The sequence below is a fragment of the Vigna umbellata genome, chromosome 6, assembly GCF_029865625.1.
Source record: "Vigna umbellata cultivar VRB3 chromosome 6, Vumbellata_1.0, whole genome shotgun sequence".
Lineage (NCBI taxonomy): Eukaryota > Viridiplantae > Streptophyta > Magnoliopsida > Fabales > Fabaceae > Vigna > Vigna umbellata.
In genome coordinates, this window is record NC_142170.1 from 18,186,797 (window position 1) to 18,207,080 (window position 20,284).

Consider the following 20,284-nt stretch of genomic DNA (forward strand, 5'->3'; position numbering starts at 1 on the left):
GTCATAGCTTTAATCGGCGAAAGACTACTTTGGGGTGTGACGTGCCTCATGGTGGTCAAAGGACCTATAAAGTCAATTTTGATGTGTTTCCTTTGAAAGTTTGGGACATAATCTCATGAATGAAATGGTTTCCTCCCAATCTCATTTTGGCATATTGTGGTACCAAAGAAGTGTTGTCCTTGTTCGAAAGGCTAAGTCAGTGGTTGCACATCGAGTGTAAATCAAGCTAAAAGGAAATGTGGATGAGTGTTGTCTAGTAAAGGCCAAAGAAAAATAAACACAAGGGATCACAATGGTGAAAGACTTTTTAGATGTGTTTCGAAACAGATACTAGGACTACCACCTAGAAGTGGTGAGGTTCACTATTGCATTGGTATTTGAAGCAAAACCAACGTCAATAGTTCCTTATTAGATAATTTCTATTGAGAAAGTGGAGTTGAATAAATAGATGAAGGAGTTGTTAGGACGATAATGGTATAATCTTGTGTGTCATTATAGTATCTGCAAGGTTGGTAAATCTTAAGGAGAAGTAAGTGTGTGTTGATCTATTCAAGTGTAAATTTTGGCTAAGGGAAAATTGGTTCTAATGAGTGAAAACAATGTTGAGGAAAGATAATGTTAATGTTATCTATGAGAAAGGAAGTTCTAATGGGTTATCAAGTTTATATAAGTTTTGAATGAAGTTTTTCTAGATGGTCGTTTTATTGTCACTAATAACACAAAATGATCATTCTTTTGAGTAAACAAAGAAATATGGATGTATATGGATCAAAGTTGTATATTGAAATGATGGTAAAATATGTTTATTGACAGTGTGAGGTACATGAGAAGAATTATTTTACTTATGACTTGATAATTGATGTTTTAAGGAGTTTATTAAAACAGTGAAGATGTTGTCTTTATAAGACTTAGTTAAAAGTGTTTAATGATCATCCAAAGCTAGAAGTGTGAGTTATGTAAAGGAAGTTAGACATGAGAAAAAGGAGAGGAATTATGCTATTAAAAGGTAGGTTATAGTTATAATTAATACTATAATATTTTTATAATATTAAGTAAGATTAATAAGTATTTTTATTATGTTTTATAATATCATATTAAGTATAGTAATTATAATAATGAAATCAATATTATATTATTATTATTCTTGCAATAAAAAAGTATTATTATTAATATTGAATACTAATATTTTATAATAAAATATTATTAATAATATATAATAATTATATTATAACTATTACTATTAGAATAAAGCTGAAATAATATAAAGAACTATTACTTTAGTAATATAAAGAACTATTACTTTAGTAATATTATTATCTGATAAATTAATTATAATATTATTGAATATGTATTTATTTATCAAACTATAATAATTATTTAAAATATAATAAATAGTATTAATAGTAATATTTTAGTTATTGTAAGAATAATTATATTATTAATATTAAAGTTATGATTATTAATTTTTTATATTTAATATATAAATTTTTTTAATTTTGAAAAGTTTCAAAAAAGAAAATAAAGGATAAAAAAAATCAATAAATAAATAAAAAGGAAAAATTATTCTTTCAATAGATAATTACTTTGAAAAATATTATGAAGAAGGAATCTTACATCTACGGGTGCGCAGATAGAACTGAATTGCATTGTACTATTAAAATCTGTATTGAACTAAAATCTAATTCGTCTAAATTGAACTGAGCTGTTAAACAGTTCAGACAAACTGAACTGAACTGTTTTTTGTTTTATCAAACTGGACTGAACTGAACTATACTAAATTGTACTAAACTACAATATAAACTAAACTGAACTACTAACTATACTAACTTTAAACTAAATTGTACTAATTTTAAACCGAACTGTACTAATTTTAAATTGAATTGTACTAATTTTAAACTGAATTGTACTAATTTTAAACTGAATAGTATAACAATACATGTTCTTTTTAATTGAAATTTATTTTAATATTTATTTTATTTTATTCATAAGTGTCTTACAAATTAACTTTTTAATTATTTGATATTATTATTTTCTATTTTATTTATATTTCTTTTATTATTATATGTGTATGAAAATTATTTTATTATTATTTATTTATTTTATTTTATTTTATTTTTTATTTTTTTATTTATATTTATTTTGTCATGAATATTATTTTACTTTTATATTTATTTTTTTAATTTTTTATTTATATTTTTTTGTTTTATATGTGTACATAATTTATTTTATCTTTCTATCTACTTATTTTATTTCAAATAATTTTTTATTTATATTTATTTTGTTGCCTCATAAAATTGTTTTATTAATCAATTATTTATTATTTATATTTTATTATGTAAAAATTAAACTAATATTTATTAGTTCTTATAATATAATAAAAGATGATACTAGAAAAGTTATTCTTATAAAACGTTTGTTAATTTTTTTGTCGTTTGATATTTCTATAATATTAATTATTTTTGCTATATTACTATTTTTTTATGATATTTCATTATAGTCATTTAATAAAATTTAATGTTAAAAAATATATTTTAGTTTTAGTATGTAAAATACTATCATTTAAAAATAATAATATTGATATTTATTTTAAAGTAAGTTGATTTTTAAAATAAATAGTTATTTTAGTGTGTGCGCTTACACACATTTTAATATCATTAAAAGTTTTTTTAACATATCTTTACATATTTAATAATATGTTAAAGAATATAATATATTTAAAGTATTATTTTTTTATATAGTCTTTTTTTTTTATGATTTCTCTTACTTAATCATTTAAATATATTTTACTTTTATTACTTAAAATAATATTATTTAAAAAGTAATATATGTTTATTGATAAAAAAATATAAAAATTTGTGATAAAAAATTTTGTGTTAAAAAATTCATTACTAATTTTTTATGTGAACGATTTCTTTTATTAATATTTTATTATTAAATAACGTTTTCTTAGCAAGACGAAACAATTGAACGGGAACTAGAGAAGAGAGAGTAGATACAGTTCTCACAGTTAACTGAACCGAAACTGTTATAAGTTCAGTTTTTAAAAACTAAACCATAAAATAGTATACTGAACTTTTAGTAAAAGTGGATAAGTTTTTTTTAAGTATAATATAGTATAATTAACTATAGTACAATACACATCAATCATTTTTGCCCAACCCTAATTACCATTGCTATCGGCTCATACGGTTATGCAAAAGGAATTATGGGAACCCAACAACGGAACTCAATTCCGATTAGCATTCTTATCAGAGTTAAGTCTTCTTCCCTAAGGAAATTGGCTATTTAATCAAATTCAATCAGGAACAGTATAGGAATGTCAAAAAGAAAGAAAAAAAAAGGGTTGTTAAAAAAATATAGCAATGTCAAAACTCCAAAAAACAAAAAAAGGTTTAAACCCTCGTTTGGTCCTCATATCTGTGTGTCAATCTCAAGTGGGTCATCATATTTTTTTCGATCTCAATCGGGTTCTTAAACTTGTTAAAATGAGTCAATTAAGCACTCTTCGTTAATTTATCAGTAACGCCGTTTGTCTGTGCTGAGCTATAATTTGTTTTAGTTGACGAGGCATTGTTTATTAAATTTGATTGGTGTTGTGTTGTGTGAATAGATTGCCACGTGTGATGTTGTTAGCCCTAAAACTTAATATTTAGAGCAACCCTGATTTCAAAAGTGTTTAACATCTCCGTTTTCGTTAGGAAGAGTTCTGGAAAAAATGGAGGTGGTGGAAAAAAATGGCCTTTATGCAGTGTTCCTTGGAATCCAATACGGTTTTCTCCTTCAACCTCTCATACAATTTCGCAACAAAGAGAACTTCAAGATACCAAAGTAATATTATAAAGAGTATTTCCAGTACTCAACTAGATAAAAGGTATCAGTGAGGTAAGGCTCACCTATCTTTTTTTAGGTTCTTTAGACATAACATTTTTCTTCTTCTTTTATGGACATAAACCACACAATATCTCAAAACTGACCATCAAAAACCAAGTTTTCCTGGTGTGAGAGTAATTTTATATGCCAAAAAATCAGGATTGAATGACCTCATATTCTGTTTTGAAACAACTTGAAGTAACTTGAAATTATTTGATCCTGTGAGAAGTCTGTGTAGTATCCCCTTTCCACTGAAATACCTTCTTCTCTTGCTAGGCTCTTAACTTCTTCTTGTACTCTTTCACCACCAACTTTTTTTTGGATCCAACAAATTATAGGCTACCTCAATGACACCTTCATCATGGGCAAGTGTCATGGCCTATACAGAGGGAAGTCCACCACCTCTTCCACTGACCCGTTTGGTAATTCTCCGAACAACATTAATATCAGAAGACAATAGAGGGATATTGTAGTTATCAACCCAATTGGTGGCTCCAATGACTCAATTTCATTCCTCCACCACCACGTGATTGTCTTCGTCGCAAATTCTTACCAACCCTAATTCTCACACTCACTCACCACAGCAAAATCTCTAACTCATGAAATCCCTTATTCCCATTTCAAATTTTCTATTTAAGTTAAAAAAACCCAATCAAAATCACTACTTCCCTCTGTTCCCTGTCACATATATAGTTTTTTTTCATAAAACTATTATCTACGTATTTAAATAATTTAAACTGAGCTCATAATCTGTGCACCACGTAATCACAGGCAAACGACATTACTAATAAATTAACGGAGATGGCTTAATTGACTCATTTTAACAAGTTTAAGAACCCAATTAAGACCAAAAAAACACGATGACCCATTTGAGACTGACACACAAATATGAGGACCAAACGAGAGTTTAAAAAAAAAAAATATTAAAATTACGAGTATGTCTGGAACTTGTCATGGCTCAAAATAACGTGAGGATTTTTTGTTAAGTTAGCTACTAAAATTGACTAAATGCTTTAAAGTTGCCTGTAGAAATTACATTAATGTAAATGAAGCAAGGACAGCAAAATTTAATGTCTGAACCCACGTTGTGCTGTCGTGAATGATGAATGTCAACTGTTCTCTGCCTGCATTAACTCGTAGCATTCACTCACTTCAGTAAGTTGCACTTGCAATTCGGAATCCTTTCGTCTATTTGATTCGGGCACTTCCTTTCCAACCATGCCAGTGATAGAAACATTGGTGGTGCTCTTTTTGGTGCTGTCCTTCAGGTGCTGTTTGACAAGCTTGATTCTCGTCAAGTTCTGGACTACTTTCGTAGAAGAAAGTTCGACGAGAAGCTCCTGAAGAAGTTGAAGAGGAAACTGGTATCCATTAATGCCGGGGTTGATGATGCAGAAAAAAAGCAGTTCAGAAATGCCTATGTGAAAGCATGGCTTGATGAGGTAAGAGACGTGTTGCTTGATACAGAGGATTTGATGGATGAAATATACTATGAATTCTCCAGATATGGGTTGGAAGTTGAATCCCATAGCAGTTCTAGTCAGGTATGTATTTTTATATCTAGGATTAAAGAAGTCCTTGATGACCTAGAATGTCTACTAAACCAAATGGATGATCTAGGTTTGAAAAATGCTAGCGGGGTAGGGGTTGGGTTAGGGTTGAATAGTAATGTGTCACAGAAATTGCCATCAACATCTTTGGTGGTTGAAAATATTATTTATGGAAGAGATGATGAAAAAGAAATGATCCTCAAATGGATGACTTCAGACACTGAAAAGCATAGCTGTAACATCCCAAAATACAGTAATTACCATAATCAGAATTAATTACATTAAAACAGTAAAACAGTGCAGTCTTTACAAAACTGGATTAAGGTTCCAAAGCCGAACGGCTTATATACAGAAAATACCATTTACGAAACGGAAATAAGGAAAGTCTAGAACGAACGGTTTTACAAAATATTTAACCGAACGTCAAAATGAAAACTAACATTTACAATCCTATTATAACAAGCGTTCTAAGGCTCGGCTTTTACTTCCACCTCGACCAAATTCTCTTCTTCAATAACGTCTTCCAGAGTGGCCTCGCCTTCTGCTCACATCCACACGGATGATCATTGCAAGACAGGACGAACGTACATAGACAGTAGACAACACAAGGAAAAACAAAAGGGTAAGCTTATATAATTTAAATTATACATCAACACATAAAATAAACATATCATTCCACACAAGCGCATAGTTTAAACATATAACAATCATGTAACATTATATAAATATATATATATATATATATATATATATATATATATATATATATATATATATATATATATATATATATATATATATGACGACCGTCCGGACGGTATGATCTGTGTAGTTACAAGCGTCCTTGCACTCGAGTGATGTAGTAACCGGGATACACCTAATCAGCTGCCACTCGAGGTTAGTCCGTTCTTACGTCGCCCATGTTAACTTATGGACTAAGGACCTCCTGCCATTCACACGCATGACTTACCCTCTCTACGTGAGAAGAGTAATCACTGAATATCAGGATGGATAGCGAGTCTTAACTTATCCACAGTCATACTTTACCAAATTTAATATTTAACATATCTGAGACGTTCCTCCTTGGAACGCTCGTTCAAATTCCATAATCGTATAATCATTTAATATAGTGTTCAAACACCTTAACCTTTCATATTTACCACATTTTCATTCTATATTCCACTCTCTTAAAAAGACGAACGTTCAACTTTCTGAAGGAAGAGGACGAACGTTCAAAACCAGATTTAATCAGAACGACTCCAGAATAATAAGACCATTTTCAGAATATTTTAAGTACCAAGAGTTCAGGTTGACTCTACTGGACGAAGATACATCAAGAAGAATACTTAACTACAATGAGAACCTTTTGTTTAAAAGGGGTCGACTGCCAGTCAATGACCGAACGCGACAATATACATTTATTAAGTATTTGGACGAACGCTATTTACGTTCGTTAAGGAATCAAAGATAGGACGAGCGTTCAATCTAAGACCGAACACTTCATTAATACGAACGCTAGGTAGATGACCGAGCATCAATCATGACGAACGCTTGGTACAAGACCGTGCGCTATTCAGGACGAACGTTCGGTATAAGACCGAACGTTACTTAATTTAGTATTATTTAATTTAAGGCGTACGACAACTCTATGCTGAACCGAACGCTCAAACATAGTATTTCAAATGAGGACGCTCGTTCTCAAACCGAATTCTTCCCAAATGAAAGAATTCTACTCTAAGTCTTTTTCAGGGAAACCGAACGGTATAAGACCGTACGATGACGAACGTAATTTATCATAGGAAAATTATCATATCCTGATTTTTCAACTAATTTAACTCAACCTTTCTCATGTGATTCTTACTTCGTAAATTCATATCCAAGATAAATTCTCATACTATACAGATTTCATCATATTAATCAATCCAACTATACTATAATCATACAACTTTCATACGTATCCAAATCAACATGCATTTCAACCAACAGAAAACATATACAATATCAGTGATCGTTCATAACAGCTCAAACAACACACTGTTCATACATCCAAATCAGATCATACAACATGCAGGTATAAATTAAACATATAAGCTTCCCTTACCCGGATTTGTAAGCAACTTTATCCTAAGTGCAAGATTGGTGGCTTCGTTCAACTAACGTTTTGCTACCCTCAATATCACTTTACTCTTTCAAAACAAATCTAGCCACAATAAAATCACAGGACTTAGAATACACTCTTGCATGCAGCCAAAACGCAGTTTTTTTTCAAGAAACCCTAGAACGAACTACTAAAGGAGACTTACCAGTTTCAGCCTTTGAAACTGTTCGGTCCAGTTGGTAGCTTGCAGTTGGGCGAACGTTCCTACGGTTCTGAAACGTGATCGGAGAAGAAGGTGAAGAGTTACAGTAGAGAAAAGTTTGGGAGGTTCTAGAGAGAAGTTGGAGAAAATGAAAGGCCAGAGTTTCGTGAGGAAGAGATGAGTGCGTGCAGGTGAGAGGGAGAGATTTTCCAAAAACTCAGTTTTGTTCAATCCAAGTCAAAATGGACGAACGTCTCCCCTGCTGACACCTGTATCCCACTACTGACTTCCGAAACTTCTAGCGTGACAGGTGGCGCTCGTGCATGTGGTGCGAAGTGCGTTTTTAATGAGACTGTGTGTGTGGCGCAGTGCATTAATGAGAGCAGTCAGGTGACTCATCAGTGCATTAATTTGATGTGACAGAGATTTTTAGTGCTAATTATCTAGGGCCTCACAATAGCCAACTATCTATACTGTCTGTCGTGGGTATGGGTGGGTTGGGTAAGACAACACTTGCTCAACATGTGTACAATGACCCAAGGATAGAGGGTAAATTTGCTATCAAAGGTTGGGTTTATGTTTCAGATGAATTTGATGTTTTAATGTTGACAAAAACAATTTTTGGGGTACTCACGAAATCAAAAGATGATAGTGTAGACCTAGAAATGGTTCAAGGAAGATTGAAAGAAAAACTGACAGGAAGGAGGTTTCTTGTCGTTCTGGATGATGTTTGGAACGAAGACCGAGCCCAGTGGAAAGCTTTGCAAACTCCTCTCAATTATGGGGCTAAGGGAAGTAAAATTCTTGTCACCACACGCAGTAACAGAGTTGCTTCTATCGTGCAATCAAATAAACTACATGAACTGAAGCAATTAGGTGGAGATCACAGCTGGCAAGTTTTTGCTAAACATGCATTCCAAGATGATAATTCCCAGATGAATGCTGAGGTGAAAGAGATTGGTACAAAGATAGTTGAAAAGTGCAGAGGATTGCCTCTAGCCTTGGAAACAGTTGGATGTCTTTTACGCTCAAAGTCTTCTGTTGCAGAATGGAAAAGTGTATTGTCAAGCGAGATATGGGACTTCCCTGAAGAAGATAGCAAAATCATCCCTGCCCTATTGTTGAGTTATTACCATCTTCCTTCCTATCTCAAGAGATGTTTCTCTTACTGTGCCATGTTTCCTAAAGATCATGAATTTGACAAGAAGAATTTAATTCTGTTATGGATGGCTGAAAATTTTCTTCAACGCTCTCAACAGAGTAAGTCTCAGGAAGAAGTTGGCGAACATTACTTCAATGTTCTATTATCAAGGTGCTTCTTTCAACAATCCAGTGAAGGCTTCAAATCATGTTTTGTCATGCATGACCTTCTTAACGATTTGGCAAAATATGTTTCTGGTGACATCTGTTTCAGGTTTGGAATTGATAGAGCAAAGAGAACACTGAAGGAAACACGCCACTTTTCATTTGTTATTGATGACTATGGAGTATCATGTAATGAGTACGAGAATTTATATGATGCAAAAGGGCTACGGACATTTTTGCCTGTAACTAGGATATCTTATTGGTCTTGGTATTGTGAGACTTTGACGCTTGAGTTGATATTTAAGTTGAAGTGCTTACACGTTTTATCTTTTTGTGGTTGTGTTAACCTTAAAGAGGTACCTGAAACTATAGGCAATCTTATACATCTCCGGTTTTTAGACCTCTCAAATACTGGAATTCAAAAGCTGCCCGACACAATGTGTTCACTATGTAACTTACAAACATTGAAGCTGAACAGTTGTGTGAATTTGAAGGAGCTGCCCTGTAATTTACATAAACTAACCAATTTGTGTTGTCTTGAACTTATGAAAAACAGTCTGACAAAGATGCCAATGCATATAGGAAAACTGAAGAATCTTGAAATATTCATGAGTCCTTTCAATGTTGGCAAAAGTAGTGAGCTATGTATCCAACAGTTAGGAGAACTCAGTCTTCATGGAGATCTATTAATTAAGGATCTGCAGAACACTGTGAATCCCATGGATGCATTGGCAGCAGATTTGAAGAGTAAAACATGTCTGGTACGGTTAGATTTGCACTGGGATTTGGAGCAGAACCTTGTGAATTTCATGAAAGAAAGAGAAATACTTGAGAATTTGCAGCCTTCCAGACATTTGGAGGAGTTGTCAATCAGTGACTATGGTGGCATACAATTTCCACATTGGTTATCTGATAATTCATTATCGAATCTAGTGTCCTTAAGCTTGATCAATTGTAAACATTGCCTGTTGTTGCCTTCCCTCGAATTCTTGACATTTCTTAGGCACCTGACAATTAGTGGGCATGATTGGATACGGACGATAGATGCTGATTTTTACAGGAATAGTTGTTCTGCATTTGCATCCTTGCAAACGTTAAACTTTGCTGATATGAAGGAATGGGAAGAATGGCAATGTAGGACAGGTGATTTTTCAAAGTCTTTCTGTGACTAATTGTCCCAAGCTGAAAGGACAATTGCCAAAACAACTTTCTCATTTAAGGAAACTAATTATTGAGGACTGCAAACAACTTGTGACTCTTGCTCCCAGGACCCTAGAAATTTGTGAATTACAACTGCGAGACTGTGGAAAGCTGCAAATTGATTATAATCCAACTACATTGAAAAGGCTCCAGATTGGAGGTGACAACATGGAGGCATCATTACTTGAAAGGCTTGGCCATATCATATCGCATGCTTCTCTTGAATCCTTCACCATTTTTTCTTGTCCGAATATGAATATTCCTATCAACCATTGCTTTGATTTCCTTGAAAAATTGCATATCGGTGGTGGTTGTGACTCTCTGACAAACTTTCCTCTAGATTTCTTCCCAAAACTCTCTGAGCTTGAGTTATCGGAGTGTCCTAACCTACAGATGATAACACAGGGGCACCCTCTTAATCATTTGAAGATTCTGCGGATTGGAAAGTGCTCTAGATTTGAATATTTTCCCAATGAAGGATTATTTGCCCGGAAGCTAGAGAGCTTTTATATTATAGGATTGGAGAAATTGAAATCATTGCCTAAACGCATGTCTGTGCTTCTTCCATCTCTTAATCTTCTGTATATAAATAATTGTCCAGATGTGGAGGTTTCCGACGGATGTTTGCCATCAAATCTAAGTGAAATGTGTCTCTTCAATTGCTCCAAACTTATTGCCTCACTAAAGGGTCCTTGGGGAACCAACCCTTCCCTAAAATCCTTGTCTATTGGCAAAGTGGACGAGGACTGTTTTCCAAGTGACGGATTGCTCCCACTCTCTGTTACTAATCTAGAGATATATGATTGTCCAAATCTTAAGAAACTGGATTATAGGGGTCTCTGTCACCTGCTCTCTCTTGAGAAATTGTTTCTTTATAAGTGTCCTATACTCCAATGCTTGCCAGAGGAGGGTCTGCCCAAATCCATTTCAAAACTTAGAGTTGAAGGCTGCCCGTTGATCAAACAGCGCTGCAAGAAACAAGAAGGTGAAGACTGGCAAAAGATTGCACACATTAAATACATAATGGTTGACAGAGAACGAGTGAACATATAAGACGAAACACAAGTTGGAAATTACCAATGCACCAATTCTCATGTGCCTAAATTGTCGTCAGGTTCCAGTTCTCCACAATCTTTGAAATTTAGTGCAAAATATTCTAATATCTATTAGATCACTTTCATCATGCATCAACTCATTGTCCTTTTAGTGTTCTGTTTTACGTGCAAGAATTTCAATTTTCGATATTCACTTTTGAAGTTGAATAACGATGCTTATATTTAGTTAAATATTCACGTTAAAATCTAATGAACTTTTAATCATTTAAATCGATGATTTAAATTGAAGTCACATGTTCTGTGATATTGGAAAAAAATTATGGACAATTATGCTGTGGTTTTTCGTGTTCAATGATCATTTGCCAAGTGGTATTTTTTTTCTTCTGTATATTATCAGAATGTTGAAATTCAACTTTTCCCTTGATACAAAATATAACCGAGAGCTGGAAACAATTTCTTTAAGGAATTAAGCAACAAGACATCATTTATACTGAAAAGAGGATACTTTTAATTTTACTTATACAGTGGATAGCCTATCTTATTATTATCTTAAGAACAAACAAGACCATAATGATTTAGAGTATCCCACCTTGTTCATTTGCCCTTATACCCTTATTCTTATTATTGGACAAATCATCTATAGGAGATTCACTCAGCCCTGTGAACACGCTTGATGTACTTGAGGAAGTGCTTCCTAGTGGAGGAGATGGTGGTGGTCTAAAGCACATAGAAGCATATCCTGCATAGTTGCTTGTATCTTCACCTTCTATCTCCTGTGAGGTATCTGGGATAAGCAAGTCTGACATGTCATATGATGAATCTGATTGTGCTGGAGAGCAGTCTCTTAGAACAACACTGCATGTGTTGCCTTCCAGTATATGAGTTAAGGCATTCACCACCTGCAACCACATATATATACAACAAGTCGGTATAGAGAATACACTTGACATAATCTCTCCTCTAATTATAAGACTTTATTTTAAAATTTCCTTCTTTCTTTCTGTAAGATATTTTATCTATGTCGGCTTAAATGTTTAAAAAGGAACAATAGAAGAATATAAAATATCTCCAAGAGTATTCAAAGTGTCAATAGAGTGTCCAATAACATCATATCCTTAGAGAAACTCACTGGTTTAGACTTACTGTATCCATTGATAATCGCCTCTGAGAATCCCTGCTGAGGCATTTTTCTGCCAGACGAATCATCCAGAAAAGCTGATGGCAATCGTGATTATCCAACATCCTTTCATCAAGTAGATCTGGATAGTTCCTTTCTTTGAGTAGTGGCCTAGCCTGAAAGAAAGCAAGAGGGTTAGTGATTGAAAGGAACACATACATTGGAATGATGTAAGGAAATGCCAAGTAAAATTGTAACATGGCATGGAAAAATTTATTTTACCTTGAGTTTGAAAACATCAATTCTAGTATTACAGTCAGAAATGGAAACTAAGTTATAAAGAAGAACATAATAGACATGCACACATACGAAGACAGGATTTAACAAGGTTTGCCAAATGTCTTGGGAATCAGAGATACTGTTTTTATTATTTGTAACAATAAGGTTACCTAGTTTTGTCATAAAAGAAAACTCATATATAAAATAGGATATATTTATTAAAATTTTAAAGTACTGTTTTACTTAAATTGTTACCCATCCCACAAGACTTTTTTCGCCAAGACGTTTGTCTGCAGTCCTCATTCCAGTTATTAGCTGAAGAAGAACCACACCGAAAGCATACACATCTGTCTTGGTTGACAGTTTTCCTGACTCTGCATATTCTGGTGCCAAATACCCTATAGTTCCAACAACATCTGTGGAGTATAAGGAGTCCATTTGTTCAGTTCTAGCCAGACCAAAATCTCCAAGCTGATAAATGTGTAAAAGTTCCAGTTACTCGATGTTGCAGAAGCAATAAATATATTAAACAATTCATGGAAGGATCCAAATATAGCTTGACCATTTATCATATTTTCCAAGTTCATTATAGGTGATGCTCACATATACTAGTCATAAAACTTGGTTCATAACTAAGTTTCAAACGAAGAAGTTTCATAATAACATTCTATACAAGAAATGTGAATCATCAATACAAGTTCTCTAAGTTTGAATATCATATATGCTTAAAGTCGGCGAGTCTAAGGTATTTTCAAATGTAATTACTATTCTCTAAAGCTATATGGTTTATTACCATTGCTTCATAATCATGTGTAACAAGGATGTTGCTAGGCCTCATATCTCGGTGTATTATATTGTTCTGATGCAAGTACAACAAGCCTCTTGCAGCTCCAATAGCTACTTTGATCCTTTCTTTCCAAGTAAGTGGCCTACGTGAGTGTTCTGCATTATTGTAGTCTTAGTTAGCATTTCAATTTTAAATAATCATATCAAAAGATTTATTCATTTTCATTCTCCATATAGTAGTATCTATTTCTAAAATCAATTGTCTTACGTGATAAATGTTGGTCAAGAGAGCCATTGCAAATAAATTCATACACCAGAAGCCTGTTATTTCCTTCTGAACAAGATCCACGCAGCATGACCACATTCTCATGTATAGCTCTGCTGAGTGCATTGACCTCAGATTTGAATTCCTTCTCTCCTTGGAGGCTTGCACACTTATGTTGCTTAACAGCAATCCTTAATCCTCCTTGCAGCCTTCCTTTGTAGACAGAACCAAATCCTCCTTCGGACAAATAGTTTTTTGGTGAAAAACCTTGTGTAGCTTCATGCAGCTCTGCGTATGTGAATTCTTTCATCACTTCAAATTTTGGTCTTCTGTTCTTGCACACTGAGCAAACAGAATTTTTGAATTGTTCAACTATTTGATATGCTTCAGGGTTGTTGCTATGTTCTGCTGGTGTTTCTATGTTATACTCTTCAGTATGATTAGTCTTTTGAGTATCAGTAATGGATAGTAGGCAATACCCTCTTTCCATGTCTTGTACTCTATTTTCAGGGATTTGTTTTATTTGAGAATAAAGTTGGGGTTGGGGGCAACCACCCTTTGCAAGAGTAGGAAAGGAAGAGCTGGTATTGGAGCAGGAATTTGTCACTTGCCGTATTCTTGGAGGAGATTTAGAATTAGGACCTGCTTCACACACCATTGCATCAACTTTTCAATATCCTTGAATTCTCCTTAAATGAATTGAAATATGGTGGACATACTCAAAAAGAAATAGTATTTTGTAAGTTTTCAACTACATAAATGAGTATTCTGTCTTGAAGATTTGGAAAATTACAGATTTGAAAAAATAAAAGCGAAGAAACTCCTTTTATTTTTGATCTTGGAATTGATAAATGTATGTTATGACTGGATGCTTTAACTCTCGTGTTCTATATATATCATGATTTCATTAAAATATGGTTCAGTGATGATGACTATAGTAGAACACAATTAATTCACAAATTGGAAATCAAGGATTCTAAGATGAACTATATGGAGTAAGTTCCTTACATCTAACACATCTTGCATTTCCATTGCTTCCATCACACAGATGTGTTTCCCTTGGCCCTCTCAAGTGTTGCACAGAGTTGTCACGTTTCGTTATTAGCAAAGAACAAAAGAGACTCTGCTTGAATTCCTTCTTATATTTCTTCATCTGTCTGCACATCAACCAATTCAAACACAGCAAGGAAGCTTGAACATGCTTTTATGTTTTGTGACATTACAATTTGTATGAAGCAATAAAACATGATCACATTTATGCCACAAAGACAATTATACAAAAACTTGAGCTGTCAATTTCAATGCTTATGATGTTAGCAGCATAAAATAAATAGCCTTTACAAATTATGTAACTCAAGAAACACTTTCCTTCTGAAAGTAACAAGATGATGAAGAGCTGGATAGTTTCTCTCGACAAATACTTTCACATACAACCATGAACTCCTTTTGTAGTAAGTTTAATTTTTATTTATGTAAGAAGGGTAAGAACAAGAGGCCTTTCTCCTCCATATTCTTAGATTTTGATATAAAGAAAATTGAAAATAGAAAATGGAAAATTAAAATAATATGACTAACCTATCAATTATCACTGATGTTGCCTCCAGACGGATGGCAGCATTTACCGCAACCTCTGGTAATTTACCCTGCAGAACTTCTATCCGGAATTGAATCTGAGTAGTTTCGTTCATAAATGGATTCTATTAGACAACATATCTTTGTCTAGACAACCAAATTATTAAATAACAAATCTAGTACAATTTATACTGAATTTCCTGTGATATAAAAAATTGACCATGACATCATTTTCAGGGAACCTATTCCATAATTCATATACAATATGATGATGGATTTTATCAGCTACATGGATTGCTGTTATAAAGACAAGAAGTTTTATAATCTAACCATGTCTGCTTCACACAACTCAGAAATTTCCCTTAAGCTTGCATTATTAAGAAGCTCTTCTTTCTTCTTAGCAACTTCTTCCTCAACAATTTTGTGATCAGTCTCAAATAATCCACCTGAAGACAAGAAAGCCAATACATAAGAAATTTATGAGAAACACCAAAGTACTATATCTATAATATTAATTATCTCTCAAGACTAAACTATGTGAAGAAAAAAGTTATTAATAAGAAAAGGGGTAGCCAATATAATTAAAGAACTTGTCAGAATTCAAGCTCAAATCCATGTAACAAAAAGTCATGGATTGTTTCTTAAATGAATACACAACAAGAAATTGAATTTTGAAGAAGGGAAATAACAAAGAATGTGACACTTACGCAATTTTGCAGGTGCAATGAAGGGAAGCCTAGTGGGACTATAAGCTTGGCGAAGAATTACAAGAAGTGTAAGCTTGTCTCCACGACCGAGTGAAAATCCCTGCATGACCACTTTTATGGCCCTTGTGTTGAAGTCTCTTGATGCATAGTGGATCACCACAATACTCAGTGACTCTTCAGACATCATCTACGTACACTCTTGTTTCAGTTCTCCTCAACTTTCAGTTCAATATGTTGCAATTTGTTACTTTGTCTGTTTTTCATGGAAATTGATGTCATACAATTAGAATCCAAGAGCAACCAGTTGCTAAAGAATTGGACAGCTATGAAGACTCAATGGAATATGAACTATAGTGAGAGAAGAGTACGGAACATGAGGAGATTCAAGAATAAGGTATGTTGGAAAGGCCAGAAACAAAGGACAAAATGTGGATTTAGGAAGAGAACAAATATGAATGAACTCTCAAAATCAGAACAATGGCAGTGACCAGTAATGCTCACTTTGAATGTTACTGAATCCAGGAGTGCATATCGCATTGGAATGCTCATCAATCTTTTGAAGTTTCGTGGAGAAAGAGGACTTATATCAACAATTTTAATGAGTATTTTTCATAAAAATTATATTTATATTGTTTTGCCACACTTTTACAACAGTATTGTTTCTATCTCTGTTTATCAGAGTGACATTTTTGTTTTCTCATGATTCTTTCTCCTTTATTCTCTATCTTTTATTCTATACATATTTTATTAGAGTGACATATATATTGTATTATGTGTGTGGTATTTATATGTTCTTTTATAGTTGTTGTTAAAATATTCAAAAAAAATAATTCTTAAAGAGACCAACTTAACAATAAGTTTGTTACCATCAACACATAGAGTCAATTTTAAGTACCTAAAAAGAAAAAAAAAAGTCTAATAACATTAAATAGTTAATATCACTTTTAATATAATATATAATCGTTTCTATCTTTTATTTAATTTTTTAACATTTTATATATCGAGAGTAAATCAAACTAACATTTTTTAGAATTCTACACGAAAAGCAGTACATTATATCTGCTTTTTAGATTACACAAAACCCCTTCAAATTTTAAACATGTTACATGTGTATCTCCTTCTTAGATTACATTACATTACACATGTACTCCTTAAGAGACATAATTCTAATGATGAAAAAAAAGTAGGAGTGTTATAAGTGTAATTGTTTTTTAAAAAAGAAGTTGTTCTACCAAACATGTAAAATCCAGGCAACTAGAACATCTAAAGAGTGATATGTCATTTTCTTAGCATCATTAGTCCTTTATCCTTTGTTTTCCTAATTTCTTAGCTTCCTCTTGCCTTTATTATTTTCCAATGTCCAAAACACATAAAAAACAAAAAAACATAAATTTCATACGTCACTTTCTCCTAACTAAGCCTACTGGTCCAACTAACACAAATTGACTCACCTAGTAAATTTTAATATTATGTAAAATTAAAATAAAATTACAATATACTTAATTTTTTAAATTTTATTTAATTGTGTTCATAATCTTCATGTTTTTTAAGTTCTTTCCTTCATAAAACATTATAAGATTAAAGGAGACATGGTTTTATCTTTGATCTTGTTTCTTAAATTCTTCTTATATATGTTTAGAAAATAATCTTTTATAAACACTTTTACTGTTGTTGTTATTGTTGCTTCTGTCACAACTGTTGTTGCAATGGAAGAAGAAAGGAGACAACATTATAAAAGAAGAGAGAAATTAAAGAAAATAACTTGTTTCGAATGTTTTTTTCTGGAATATATTTCATGTGTTTCAGAAAATTCTTTTCTGAACAATTTCATGCAGAGATGTTTTGGAAAACTCGTTTCAAAATACATTATATGTGTTTCGAAATTTTTTTCCAAAAGTCCTATTTAAACACACCTATTTCAAAATGCATTTAATGAATTTTAAAATTTTTATTTCAAAAGTTCTTTTTCAGAAATCTGATTACGGAAATTTTGTTCCAAAAATCTTATTTCAAAAGTCTTGTTTTCCAAAAAATTTCCAAAACATATATTCCAGAAGTCAAGTTTTTAGAAGGTAAAATAGTCATTTCGAAAATTTTGGAGATGTGCAAAGAAATTGTGGGAATGCAGGGAGTAAAAGCCTCCCGATAGAAAATCTAGTTTGGTTAATCAAATTGGATTATTTTATTTTTAATTTTTTTTGTTAAATCTTTTCATGTATTTCCCCTTTGAACTTATTTAAGGAATTGTGTTCATTTCTACTTTATCTATGTATTTGTGTTATTATTAAAACTTTATGTTGAATACTAGTTATTTCACCACAATGTTTTGAACTTTTAGTTGTTATTTCATATACTAAATATTAGAATAAAAGAATTAAAATGTTTTCATCAAATTACATTAGCTGTATATGATATGTTTTTAGTTTTTTCTAATGCAAACCGGCCCAGTAAATAATCAAACAGTATAATTATAGACTCATTATCTCAATGTTTATCACACAACATTAATCAGATAAACGTTTATTTTTCTCGACAGCACCGATAAAGATATGAAAATGAGGACAAAATAAAATGAACAATGCCACCTTTTAGATAAAGATTCATTTCGTTCATCACATTGCAAAATGATTAAGAAATGCTGAAATGTGTTGATAATAAGGGGATAAAAACTATAGTTTGAGAGAGTCTAGACAAGATTCATATTGATTGATCCACCCTCTTTTTCCCTTTTCACAAAGGGTTACTACAAAAAAAATGAAGATATGTGGTAGAAAGAAGAATCCTCAAATCATAGGAAAAATGAGAAAAGTGATGAATTTAGTCTCTTTTTTATGGGATGTTCATTTCTATTGAATATGTCGAACACCGAACACAACGTCATTCTCTTGACTGTTGAAAACACAGATGGAATAAAATATGAACAAAAAGTGCAATAAAAAGTAGTGTGTGTGAACAGAAAGTAACGACAGCAAAGGTGATTGGGATGTGCTATTAAAAAAATAAAAAATTGGTGATTGGGATGTGCTATTGAAAAAATAAAAAATTGGTGATTGGGAAGTAAATAAGATTAAAGTTTAAAGAAATTATATGATTAAGAAGTGGAAAAGTAAAGATTTGAGGAATAGGATTAGGAGTAGATAAGATAAGGTATGTTAGTGGTGAAGATAAAATGTGATATAATAGAACTAAAATATAATCTGACAATAGAAGAAAATTAATTTTATTCAATAGTGTTCTGTACATTAAATAAGATATTAAATAATAATAATAATACTAATAGGATATAATAAGTTTATTTATGCAGCCATTTTTCTTAAAATTAAAAATGATATAATATTTCTAAATTTATCATTTTTATTCAAGTATTTTTCTATGACGAATATATTTACTTACTAATTAAAGATGAAATTTAATTTTATGTATCAAATATTATATAGATGTGATATAATTTGCTGAATAATATATATATAATATTACTTAAGGAGAATGTCTATTTTTTCGTGAACCCTTTTTTTAACTATTTTTTCATTTCACTAATTTTCAAAACTATCCACAATCCCTACAATAATTATATAAAAAATAATTTCTTATTTACAATTAAACAAATATTTAAATGGTAGTTATATAATTTTAATATTTAATTCATAATGTAATTTAAATTTCTGTCTCAAAATTATTATTATCTCAGATAATTGTATATACTATTAATAAAGTTATATCTATCTTTGGTCTACATAATTTTATTGACAATTTTTCCGTTTACTAATTTTAAAAAATATACCACAGCATTAGACAGTTATTACAGAAAAAGTTCAACTTTGAATGTTGTATTTCACCATAAATACACACTGAAATCTAATTTTTGCAATGAAGTTAATTTTGTTTTCTATTCTTCATGTTTATTTTTTTGTTAAATAGTTTAATAGCTTTTGAGTTGAATAACTCATTCAATAAATTGTCAATAAAAATGCACCCAATTTATTTTGACACTTAATTTTTTATTTATGTACAATATTTTTAACATATGGATATCCCTACGATGCAAATAAAGTTGTGCTATGATAACAAAGCTACCATAAATATTACTCAAAATCCTGTTTAACTGGATCACACAAAGCATGAGAACATTTACAAACACTTTGTCAAGATTGAATATGATGTTACTAGTATTCTATCGATGTGTAATTTTTTCTTATGATTTGCGAGGAAGAATTAAGTTTTATTTCATAAGCATCAATAAATCTTACCATAATAATGTTATACTTTTACAAATAGGAA

The 20,284-nt window shown here is 31.8% G+C and overlaps 1 protein-coding gene and 2 pseudogenes across 2 annotated transcripts; 2 read left to right on the forward strand and 1 right to left on the reverse strand.

Moving 5' to 3' along the window:
• The first annotated feature begins 5,079 nt into the window (after nt 1-5,079).
• Nucleotides 5,080-6,122, forward strand: LOC148196875 (putative disease resistance RPP13-like protein 1; annotated as a pseudogene).
• Nucleotides 6,123-8,182: 2,060 nt separating this feature from the next.
• Nucleotides 8,183-12,058, forward strand: LOC124838319 (putative disease resistance protein At3g14460; annotated as a pseudogene). The gene is made up of 2 exons (XR_015780353.1): nt 8,183-11,339; nt 11,924-12,058. The product of XR_015780353.1 is annotated as a putative disease resistance protein At3g14460 (transcript).
• LOC124838318 (uncharacterized) lies at nt 11,280-16,758 on the reverse strand. Its single transcript, XM_088093155.1, has 9 exons — nt 16,007-16,758; nt 15,630-15,745; nt 15,303-15,397; nt 14,736-14,884; nt 13,731-14,369; nt 13,470-13,618; nt 12,932-13,147; nt 12,424-12,573; nt 11,280-12,179 (listed from the first exon to the last, which is right to left on the reverse strand). The coding sequence occupies exons 1-9, from the start codon at nt 16,191-16,193 to the stop codon at nt 11,856-11,858; spliced, it is 2,025 nt and encodes a 674-aa protein (XP_087949281.1). The 5' UTR covers nt 16,194-16,758; the 3' UTR covers nt 11,280-11,855.
• Nucleotides 16,759-20,284: the final 3,526 nt, after the last annotated feature.